The sequence below is a fragment of the Capsicum annuum genome, chromosome 8 (assembly GCF_002878395.1).
Source record: "Capsicum annuum cultivar UCD-10X-F1 chromosome 8, UCD10Xv1.1, whole genome shotgun sequence".
Lineage (NCBI taxonomy): Eukaryota > Viridiplantae > Streptophyta > Magnoliopsida > Solanales > Solanaceae > Capsicum > Capsicum annuum.
Window position 1 is genome coordinate 160,857,074 of NC_061118.1, and position 12,002 is coordinate 160,869,075.

Genomic DNA, 12,002 nt, shown 5'->3' on the forward strand with positions numbered 1-12,002 from the left:
TTTTGTGGCTAAGTGGAAGTATTATCACATACAAACTTCTCTGTCCACGAAATAAACTTCTCTTTTCACTTGAAGTGCATTTCGCCTATTTTTTTTTTTGGTTAATTTTTTTGTGGCTTTGTGATGTGAGGACTACTTGAGACAGTAATTAGTTTAACTGCAATGTGGTGGGGCAGGGCCCTGGATCCTGCGCATAGCGGGATCTTTAGTGTATCAGGCTGCCCTTTCACTGCAATGGGGACATTGACAGCTAAGTGCCAGTATATAAGTGCAGTCAGTTTCATCCACTTTCTTTGTTTTGCACATTTGTGCATTAACTTGCTTTTTATTCATTTTGGAGTAGGAACAGAATTGTCACACTCTAGAGATAAAGATAATTTATCTTGATAAGACTGAGATATAAGGGGCTAGTTACACCATTGTTTTCTGTTTTATGGTAATATAGAGCACCAATGTGTGTAGGAAAGAAAAAATAAATGTATTACTGGAACTAGTGCAACCAAAGATGGCTTTTGGGCTTGAAAAAACAAAGTTTCTCAAGCTGTTACAAGATGCCTCTGCTGTCATGGGTGAAATCTTTTGCCACAAGTTTGTTTTGATATTAGATGGGGAAAGGTGCATCCGTGGTTTGATTTATCTACATGCATGATTCACAATGAATGTCTGTCAAGAATATTTTTTTGAAAAGAAAAAATATTTAGTCTTTAAGGATTGACATTTGTGCACATTTTGTGGACCATCATGGTTTACTTTGGAGATCTTTCAAGCTTTCTGCTGATGTCCTTAAGCTTTAATAGGTTGTAGCGAAGACAATGATTATATATAATGGAGAAACCGAGAAATTGTATCAGATGCTCTTTGTGGGCTTATGACCTTCTAGCCTTGTCACGTTTTCCCTTCCTGAGAAATGATCCCTTTTTTCTGTTACCTTTATGCTTAAGTCGGCAGTTTTTAACACACTGCAATTTAAGAAAACTGTCTTCCTTTTTGTCTACCCAAAAGAAATAAGCTTAGAAAACTTACTTAACAGTACATCGTCGACAAGAACATTTCCACATGCGAATAGACTTGACTTAACCATCTGTTCATCTCCCTGAAATAAGAGGAGGTTACACAGAGAACTTTTTTCCTGAGACAAAAAAAAAAGAAAAAGGACATCTCTCTCTCTTTTTCTCCATAAGTAAGCCATTTTCCTTAGGGGTGGGCATAAATACCGGACATAACTAATTCCGTTATTTGGTTTCGGTTCGGTTTCAATGTTTTTTCTTTGAAAGTTCGGTTCTTCGGTTTGGTGTAAGGGCCGCGGTTCTTTGGTAAACGGAAGAACCACACTTTTATTAAAAGGGGTTTTTAAGAAAATTACATTTGTGTAATTTTAAGAGACAATTTTATAGAAACTATCTCCTGTGGTATAAATTTATGAATGTTGAACAACAAATTATGCAGCAAATTTTGCTTGAGCAAAGCAATATCTACGTCATTAAGAGGGTGTTTGGATTAACTTATTTTTAAGTGTTTTTGGCTTTTAAGCACTTTTTTAATTTTGGAGGTGTTTGACAAAGAAAAAAAGTGCTTTTAAGCACTTTATTTTGTGCTTCAAAAGGACAAAAATCAGCAAAAAGCAGGAAAAAGGCTTTTGAGATACTAGAGTTTTACCTTCCATAGAGCGATAGCCAAGACTCAAATTGACTTTTTATTGCTTAGAAAGAGGGATAGAGCGTTGCGCAAGGATTGTAAGGTCTTTTTAGGTGAGAATCTTTCGATCCAGCATAGGTTTCTCGTGATGGATTTGGATATCAAGAAGGGCAAGAAGAACAGGGGTGGGGAGGGTTGACCCAGGATTAGGTGGGGTAGCTTGACTCCAGTTAGTGCTCTGGAGATGGAAGATAAGTTGGGGGTGTGGGAGGGTAGGGGTAACGTGGATAGTATGTGGGATAGGGCGCCAGTTGCATCAAAGAGACGGCTAAGGAGATGTTGGGTGTCTTGAGGGGACGGTCTGGCCATCACCACGGGGGATTGGTGGTGGAACGAAGAAGTTAAAAAGAAGGTGGAGATGAAGAAGGCGGCGTATGCTAAGTTGGTTGATAGTAGGGATAAAGAGGAGAAGAGGGCGAACAGGGAGGAGAACAAGTTAGCTAGGAGGAAGGCTAAGCTAGCGGTTACAACAACTAAGACAACTACTTTTGAAAGCCTGTATGCGGGGTTAGAGGAAAGAGGCGGGGATAAGAGGTTGTTTTGGCTTGCTAAGGCTAGGGAGAGGAACGCCCATGACCTAGATCAAGTGAAGTATATCAAAGGAGAGGATGACAGGGTATTGGTGGAGGATATTCACATTAAGAGAAGGTGGCAGTCGTATTTCCATAGACTCTTGAATGATGAGAGGGACGAAGACATTGTGTTAGGGGAGTTGGAGCGATCAGAGTGGTGTCGTGATTTCAGCTTTTGTAGGCGTATAAGGGTGGAGGAGGTCAAAGAGGCTATGCATAGGGGTAGGGCGACAGGGCTTGATGAGATTCCAGTAGATTTTTGGAAGTATACTGGAGGGGCAGGTTTAAGGTGGCTGACCAGTCTGTTTAATGACATTTTTAGGGCCGAAGGCTTGGAGATAGAGTACGATGATTTCATTGTACAAGAACAAGGGTAACATTCAGAGTTGCCACAACTACAGAGGTATTAAGTTGTTGAGTCACACTATAAAGATTTGGGAGAGAGTGGTCGAGCGGAGGTTGAGGAGGATCGTGTCTATCTTTGAGAATCAGTTTGGATTTTTGTTTGGTCGCTCAACAACAAAGGCAATTCACCTCGTGTAGTGCGGATGATAGTGGAGCAGTATAGGGAGAAGAAGAGGGACTTACACATGGTATTCATTGACCTGGAGAAAGCGTACAACAAAGTCCCTAGAGAGGTCCTTTAGAGATGTTTGGAGGTTGGAGGGGTCCCTATGGCGTACATCAGATTGATTAAGGACATGTATGATAGAGCAAAGACTCGAGTGAGGATAGTGGGAGGAGATTCAGAGCATTTCCTCATTTTGACAGGGTTGTACCAGGGTCTACTCTTAGCCCGTTTTTATTTGCCTTGGTAATGGATGTTTTGATGTGGCATATGCAAGGAGAGGTGTCGTGGTGTATGCTATTTGCAGATTATGCAGTTTTGATTGATGAGACTGTAATACCCCGCAAAATTTTGTGTTAAATTCAGCTCCTTAAGGCTCTAAAATGATCCAACACTTAGAAAATTTTTATAAGTGTTCAACACTTAGTCTCATTTCATGCCTTCTAACTTTGGGGATTTATTTGATGACATTCCCGACCTCCGTTTTTGGATTTTCAAGTTGCGTTATGATCAGGCAAGCTTGTAGTGAACCCCGGGTGAGTTTTGGAATTTTAGGAGTAGCGTAAGGTCATGTTTGATATCCCGAACCAGTAGCAAAAGGTTACAGGACCGCGCAGCCTCGCTTAGACCCCCGGTCTAAGCAGGGCGGCCTTTTTGCCCAGTTTTCAGCATTCCTGGGTCAACTTCAAACGATCATAACTCCCTGTATATAATGAACTGTGAGAGATATAATATATCAAATGAAATATATTTGAGTCCTCTTTCAAATGCAATTGGTTTCATCCAATTTGAGTATATGAGTAAAAATTTATAAGCGATTTACTTCAGCCTATCAAACTGTCAACTGAGGGACAGATTTGATCTTAATTGTTCCTTAGGGGTATTTTGGTCATCCTCCACCCCTATATATACCACCAACACGGGATTAAGCCTTCATTACACCAAAATGTATCCTATTTTCTGAAAAACTCTCAAGAACAAGGCTAGGGTTTCAATTGGGGCTTCCAAGATTCATGCCGATTTCACCGCGAACTTCACAAATTCTTAATCTAAGGTATGTGTAGTGTTCATCTATGGATTCAATTCGTTCATAGAGCTCAAGAATCATGCTTTTAAATGTTGTTTTGTAAACTTTTTGTAGTGATATGAATATGTACATGTTGATAATGGATGTTCAAGTTTCAAGATGATATCTAAGGATGTTTTCATGAAATATATGTGGTTGTTGGTTGAAAATCATGAACTTTGGGTGGTTTAATATAATACAAGTATGAAATCCATCTATGCCTTAAAGAATGCATGCAAAGTGTTGGATAAAATGCCTAGGATGCTAGAAATTCCTATTTACATGATTCCATGATATTCACATGACAAGTCCATGTTAGCCGTACACTTCAATATGAATTTCCATGCTAATTATGTATTCTTATGGTAGTGGCATGAAGCATGTATGATGATGGAGATATGAATTATGTATCCAAATTATATCCATGCTTTCCCTACCATGTTTGAGATGTTGAATAAATACATGAAGTATAATATCCCCAAATTATTACAATATGAACTAAATGTTACATGTTGCCGTTCCCTTATGCTTGAATGGTTTCCATGCCATTGTTATGAATAGTATATGTTGTCGGAATGCCCATGATATTAGCATATGAGATTATGACTTAATTATAAGCATTCCTATTCATGATAGATATTATGATGACCGTGTACTTAATGAAATCCCTCACTCATGCATTATGGATTGTTATTGATGGTCGTGTACTCAAGAAAGTCAAGTTGTGTCAGTTTCCTTCCATCGAGTCCTAGGGATACTTGTACCCAAAAAATATAGTTGTGTGCCTAGAGCCATGTCATGTTTTCATGATACTCTCAGTCAAGCCATGATCTATAGAATTCAGTCAGTCATGTGACTCAAGAAAACTCAGAAATCTCAGTAATCTCAGTAGTCCAGTAATCTCAGTGCTCAGTAGCCTCAGCAACCTCAGTATTCACAGTTAATCTCAGTAACTTCAGTACTCTAGTCCTCAGAACTCAGTACATTTCGTCAGTCATCAGAATCCAGTAAACTTAGTTTAGCTCGGCTAAACAATACCACTAGTATCAATCCAGTTAATCAGTATCAGTTTAGCTAATCAGTTTGGTTCAGTTATTCAGTGCAGCTTAGTTTTTCAGTTCAGTGTCCGTCAGATGGGAGTATAAGTTAGCACCAAGTGAACCCAAGGATGGGAACTCACCTACTGATTTAGGGTGTGATTCTTAGCAGTCATCCTTGTGTTTCATAACTACATAGCCAGCATAGGTTGAGACATCTTAACCTGTCAGAATAGGGTTGATGAGGTGGCTTAACCTGTCAGTTTAGGTCCCACCATTCTCACATTGAGTACCTTCCAGATAAGGGTCACTCATAGTTATCCTTACCAGTGGCGCGGTATTGACACCCCTTTAGTTGGGGCAGAGATTGGACCCCAACTTAGCTATATGCGTTATTGAGGCATGTCGGTTAGACAACTACCTCCCACAGTTACAGATTTTAGGACTGTCAGCTACAATTACCCAATCTCAGTAAAGAACTCAGATAGTTCTTCAGATTTCAGTATATCAGGACAGTCAGATACAATCAACTCGAAAATAGAATGGAACTCAGATAGTTTCCTTCAGATTTATGGACCGTTAGATACAGTCACTTATGCTATCAATCACAACAGTTATCAGAACTCATGCTATCAGTACTCAGCTTCAGGACTATCAGATACAGTCAATTAGACCAGTTCTTCATAATTCGAACTGTCAGAAACAATCATTCATTTGTCAGTAATACAATATCAGTCTCTTAGTATTCATTAATATAGTATCAGATCCATCACTTATTAGTGATTTATATATCAATATCAGTAAACTCATTCTTTTAGTATCTCAATATCAGTAAACTCATGTTGTCAGTATTCAGACTCAGTAGTCAGCATCTCAACGAGTTTAGTTACAGTTACGTATGTATGTATGTATTCTCACATTCATATCAGTCAGTTTTGTTCATGCATATAACCCTTTGCATTTAGCCTACCTCACTCGTATACTTAGTACATTCAAACGTACTGACGCATTTGCGCTATGGTGCTTTCTCTTATGTTACACCATAGGTTTAGAGGCACAAGCTCCAGATCAGCAGTAGCATTCTAGTATTCAGAGTTGCAGTGAGTCCTTCTCATTCGAGGACGATATGATTATTACTTTATTTACCATTTCAGTCTATTTCAGTTGTTAGATGGAGTTAGTTGGAGACATGTTCCATCAACTCCTTATTCAGACAGTTTAGAGGCTTTCCATACTACAGCATGTCAGATAGTTATTACAGTTTTGTTTTGGTATTTTTATACCGATTTCAGACATTATTTTATCAGGTGTTTTATTCAGTTTTGAACCTTATGGCCTTTCAGTACATGTTTTCACAATATTATGTCATATTATGCAATGTACAGGTACAAATATCAGTCATGTGTTAGCTTGTGGTCCTTCGGGGTCATGAGCACCGTGTAGCATCTCGGTTCAGAAAATTAGGGCATTACAAAGACGCAGGGAGGTGTTAATGATAAGTTGGAGGTTTGGAGACAAACCCTAGAATCTAAAGGGTTCGAATTGAGTAGGAACAAGATGGAGTACTTGAAATGCAAGTTTAGTGAATTGGCGCTTAAGGACAGGAATAAAGAGATTAACGAGGATGTCACGAACCATATTGGGGCAGGGTTGATTAAATGGAGGCTTGCATCTGGAGTTTATGTGATAAAAAGGTGCCCCCTAAGCTTAAAGGTAAATTTTATAGAGTGGCAGTCCGTCCAACCATGCTGAATGGGGCGGAGTGTTGGCCAGTCAAGAACTCTCATATCCAGAAGTTGAAGGTAGCGAAAATAAGGGTGTTGCGTTGGATGTGTGGATTTACTAAGGGGGATAGGGTTACGAATGAGACTATTCAGGAGAAGGTGGGTGTTTCGGTGGAGGACAAGTTGCGAGAAGTGAGGTTGAGATGGTTTGTTCATGTGATGAGGAGGGGGCACTAATGCCCCAGTTTGAGGTGTGAGAGGTTGGCTTTGGATGCTTTCAAGAGCGGTAGAGGTAGGCCGAAGAAATACTGGAGAGAGGTGATTAGACATGATATGGATCAGAGCTTACTGAGGACATGACCCTAGATGGAAGTTATGGAGGACCCAAATCAGGTTAGAGTTCTAGTGTGAGTGGGTGAGGCGTAGCTAGTAGATAGGAGTGCTTTGGTTGCAGCCGTGCTGGTAGTCATAGGAGACTTGGGGTGAAGTGTGTGCGCACATGATTGTGTAGAGTACTACTTAGTGGGTGCTTTCTTTTTTGTTATTTCATCTTGTGGCATGTTTTATTACGACTTTGATTATTGTCTTTTGTTGTGTGTCGGGGGTCTATTGGAAACAACCTCTCTATTTCTTCGGAGGTAGTGGTATGGACGGACTGCGTACATTTTACCCTCCCAGACCCCACTGTGGGAATACATGGGGTATGTTGTTGTTGTAGATACTAGAGTTCCATCTTAGCAGGAAAAATGCCAATTCTTACTTCAATTAACTTGATCTCTAGTAACCTTAAAGATGGTCGATGGAAATACCGTCAATTGACTGCTCAAACTTCAATTATGTTACTTTCACATTTTTGTCTTCAATCAACGTGTATTTGTATGTGTACGTCTCCTTGTTGAGATGAAATTCTATGTGGTTATATGTACCTAGTACTCGTAGGCTTCATCGGTCAATATAAATACGACACTACACAATTCTAAAATTCAATAACAATTGCTCTCAATTTCTTCTTCATCTTCTTCTGTTCTTGACTGGAATTCTCCGCTAGTTCCTGACTTAGTCTAACAATTACTTGAACTCAATCTTTCGAGTTTCAGCTTTTGGGGCAGTGGAGTTGTAACTTGTAAATGTTTTAAGATTTTTAGTGTCTTATACTTTAATGAGGTCCTCATTTTATATTTTCATTTGCACCGAAAAAACCCGTTGAAAACACCGAACCAAACCAAACCGAAGTTGAAAAAAAACGATTTTGGTTTGGTGTTCGGGGCTCACCTTTCCAAAACCAAAAACCGTTGAACCAAACTACAACAACAACAAACCCAGTGTGTTCCCACAAAGTGGGGTCTGGGGAGGCTAAGATGTACGCAGTCCATACCGCTACCTCCGAAGAAGTAGAGAGGTTGTTTCCGATAGACCCGTTGAACCGAACTGGTGTTTGATAAAACCAAGCCGAAGTACCAAAGGCCCACCCCTAATTTTCTTTGGCTTTCATGTTAAGTTATTGATCTTATTACATTATTTATAGAGCATTGATAAATTGAATAATCTTCTTTGGTGTAGAATCATAGAGCCACTCGCCTCCAGATATGCGAAGTTTAGATTCAAGCCACTTACAGAAGAAATAATGGGCAGCCGAATATTGCATACGTGTAAAGAGGAAGGTCTTAATCTAGATTCAGAGGTTTGGATGTAGTAACTTGATTCCTTGTTGTAAAAACTGTATTTCTTTCATTTAAATGATGGTTCGATTGTCACTTTGGAATTAGGCAATCTGTAAGAGTGTTGCATCTGAATGCAGGCTCTTTCTACCCTCAGTTCCATTTCTCAAGGTGATCTGCGAAGGGCTATAACATACATACAAGTAAGATGAGTTTTCTGCCTTCTAGATTTCTCACTTGAGGGAAAAGAAGCTAAAAGAATTGCTAGTTGGCTCGGCAAAAGGAAAAAATAAAAACACCTGCAAAAAGAAGCATTCTTCATGAATCAGAGGAAAAGATTTTGAGTTTGGAATTGTTATCCTCACTTGAAAATGGCGAATAGAAAATTGTCAGAAGAGTATTTCAAGATTATATTTTTGGATTGCGTAGCATACGGAACAAGAATTAGAACTAGATATGCAGTTTTAGTTATCTTCACTTACGTAGGACTGAAGAAGTACAGGGGTAATCCCATTTATTGGTAGTGAAAAAAAGGAAAAGGTGGGAGCATCATACACATAATCATGTCATAGTGACACTTGCTCAGCTATGAGATGAGGATGCTGCAATATCGGTTCATCCTAGAATGCCAATGAATCTTTCTATATGGTTCTGTGAAAGGAATACATTATATCCAATAACAAGCCTGTGTGTTTTTACCATCTGTTTACTTCCTGGACAAGTCTATCAACCATAAAAAAATGATTAGTAATTTTTCTGAATTGCTTCAGGGTGCTGCTCGGTTATTTGGATCTTCAATATCAGCAAAGGACCTAATTAGTGTGTCTGGGGTAAGTTCATATCTGGTTCTGTAGTTTTAGTTTGGTATTGTCTTTTCGCCAACAGGGAATCATCTGTAAGTTTCCACAAGACCAATGCGTTCATCTATCACTATCTTTGGGATGCCAAATTGCCTAATTTCTGCTGTTGGGTCGTTGCTTTACCTTGATGTATAATGTAGCAGTATAGATGTATTAGGGCATTCGCCTTATTAAACTATCGTTTTTTATGTGTGGTTCCAAACATATCCCTTTTCCCCCCTAATGAAGGGGATTATGAATTTCAGCACCTGTTCTTTTGACAAGTGGGCTATGCTGATGGGCTCCATCTAAAAAAGTTTAATCTGCCAATTTTAGTAGTAGTTAGAATTAATGGCAAAGAATAGATGTTTTCGGAAAAGTTCTGGTTTATTATTCCTTTAAGCCCTGAGATGATGTCTTTAAATCTTAAAATGAGAAAGCAAGCATAAAATTCTTTTGATTGGAGTGAATAATTAATGATTTTTAAATGAAAATTTACAGATTCTAATGTAGAACCTTGACAATTTCTTAATTAAGTTCTTCAAATTAGAGCATACATACTGCTAACATTTGAGTTGACAAAATTTGTAGCAAAACATTCTTATTCAATCTTATGTCTGATAAAGTGACAATCTATTTTCACGTGCTTCATTCTTTGGTAAAACAAAAACAAAAAATTTAAGCTATATGTAGTGTAGCTTGATTTCACTTATCAGTTTCATTTATTCATTACTTTCGTATTTCAACTACTTTTGCTGCAATTCTTTTAACCATACAAGCTCACATCTAAAGTCATGGCTCAATACTATACTTATGTTTTATAACCGAGAAATTGTCTGAGTTAGCTGGCTCAATTCCAATTTTTTTCGCCTATCAATACTGAGGGGAGTATAGGCCCACCCTAAATACTAGGGTTCTACACTTGTTTTAGGCACTGATATGCAATTGCTGTGATCAGGTAATCCCAAATGAAGTTGTTCAGGCCATATTCTCAGCTTGCAGAAGTGGCAATTTTGACTTGGCAAACAAAGAAGTGAACAATGTCATTGCAAAAGGATATCCTGTTTCCCAGATGTTGTCTCGGGTCCCAGTATCTTTGTATCATCTCATTTTACATTCAATTATGGCTACATTTTGTACTAATATGCTGCTACTTTCAGTTGTATGATATCGTAGTTGATGCAGACGACATTTCTGATGAACAGAAAGCAAGAATATGCAAGAAATTTTCTGAAGCAGACAAGGTTTTTCTTTTTCTTCATCTTACTCTAGTAATTCGTTGTTAGAGTGACTATTATAATTTATACTCTTTTGTACATTTATATTTTATTTTTATTTCCTCGGTCTCTGAAAAAATGATGGGGTTAGAACTACAAACATTTAATTTTCAGCATCAATTTGTACATTGATTCTTAAGTTATAGTCAAACGTAAAACTTGTTTCAGACTTGGAAAATGTTTGAAAAAATAGTAATGAGAGGTAGAACTTGTTTCGACTCTTAATGGTAATTGTGTTTTTGATAAAATGAGTTGAGTAATATTTTTGGTTAGTTTTTCTTTTCCGAAGAACTCAGTACTGACTAATGTTTAGCTGTGTTCTATGGATTGTGTATTAATGATGGTGTCATCTGAAGTTCTCCCCTAGAATTAGAGTTCAGCTTTGCCTTTTCTGTTAGTGCAGTTATGTTCCAGGATCATAGAATTCTGTGTTTGACAAAGTAGCTGAACAATTTACAAGGACGTGCTTATGTTTTCCTTGAACTGCAGTGTCTTGTTGATGGAGCAGATGAGCGTTTGCAACTTTTGAATGTTGCAAGCAGCACAATGCAAGCGCCTAGCAACATGCCACAGGACATGGTATATTAAAGTTAGATGGCAACGTGAATAATGTTGAATTCGTATTTCCTTATCAACTCTTGGGAAATGTTAATCGACATGTCATTTCCTTTATTGGAAATTTCTTGTTATGGTTTGCTTTCTAGTCCTGGTTATTTCCTTGCATCATTTATATGCATCACATTAACCTATTGTTCAATTAGATTATTTATGGCCAGAACAAGAAGTGTTATGGCCTCCGAGTTGCACAGTGTTCTAACTGAAAGAACTTCTTTCGCAATTCATAACTTTTTTAAAAGTGAGGTGCGATACTTGTTTTATTTGAATAGTGGGTTGCCCTTTTTTTGGTTGAAGTAGCCGTTACTTCGGTTGTTGTCAGTTTAAACAAAATTATATGGCTGCATATAATTTTATATGATAGTGTTTTATTGGGCATGAGATTTAAAAAAGAAAGATAAATTGGCACATATCTAAAATACCTTTAGGACTTTGGCAGTCTTAAATTTTTGACATTTTCATGGCTATGAGAGCATGGCATTTAGGGTAAAACTGGAAGTTAAATGTCTTCCATGGAGCAATTGGAAAACGATTTAAATAACATTAGAATTGAAAATTCACAATGAATAGTGGGAGTCACTCAATGATTTTTGAATTTGAAGTTTGTTTCTCTTGATTACTTTTATTCAAATCCAGACATATCATGCTGCCTTTCCAAAAGTCTTGCACATAATTATTGAGACAACACATCGAAGAATCCATTATTCCTAGCTTCTAATTTCAATCCGATTACTAAATATAATCGTATGCAAGTTCTAAATACATTCCAAGCCACAATCTTGTTATTTCAACTCCTCCAAGAGCTTAAAACTCAATATATGAACCACATGCTTTGCAACAAACGATTTATATATTCAACAACTTAATCTCGTAATAATCCTAATAAATAAACAATGAACAAGCAATTAAGACGGAGAAGGTATTATCATATGTGATTAAGGAACAATTTTA

The 12,002-nt window shown here is 37.9% G+C and overlaps 1 protein-coding gene across 3 annotated transcripts; it reads left to right on the plus strand.

Annotated features, from left to right (window-relative positions):
* Positions 1-3,787: 3,787 nt before the first annotated feature.
* LOC107839985 (replication factor C subunit 4-like) lies at positions 3,788-11,146 on the plus strand. 3 transcript variants are annotated; one of them, XM_047394892.1, is made up of 7 exons: positions 3,788-3,889; positions 8,223-8,343; positions 8,461-8,523; positions 9,091-9,150; positions 10,118-10,233; positions 10,320-10,403; positions 10,840-11,146. In XM_047394892.1, the coding sequence occupies exons 1-6, from the start codon at positions 3,849-3,851 to the stop codon at positions 10,333-10,335; spliced, it is 417 nt and encodes a 138-aa protein (XP_047250848.1). In that variant the 5' UTR covers positions 3,788-3,848; the 3' UTR covers positions 10,336-10,403; positions 10,840-11,146. The 3 variants fall into 3 exon arrangements, with proteins under 3 accessions (XP_047250848.1, XP_047250847.1, XP_047250846.1); XM_047394891.1 differs by having other exon boundaries at positions 10,926-11,146; XM_047394890.1 differs by having other exon boundaries at positions 10,118-10,403; positions 10,926-11,146.
* Positions 11,147-12,002: the final 856 nt, after the last annotated feature.

Excerpts from the sequence above, each read along its gene's own strand:
- LOC107839985 (XM_047394890.1), top strand. The coding sequence starts at position 3,849 with ATGCCGATTTCACCGCGAACTTCACAAATTCTTAATCTAAG. Across the intron at positions 3,890-8,222 it reads TCACAAATTCTTAATCTAAG|AATCATAGAGCCACTCGCCT; the intron begins GTATGTGTAGTG and ends TCTTTGGTGTAG. Across the intron at positions 9,151-10,117 it reads ACCTAATTAGTGTGTCTGGG|GTAATCCCAAATGAAGTTGT; the intron begins GTAAGTTCATAT and ends TGCTGTGATCAG.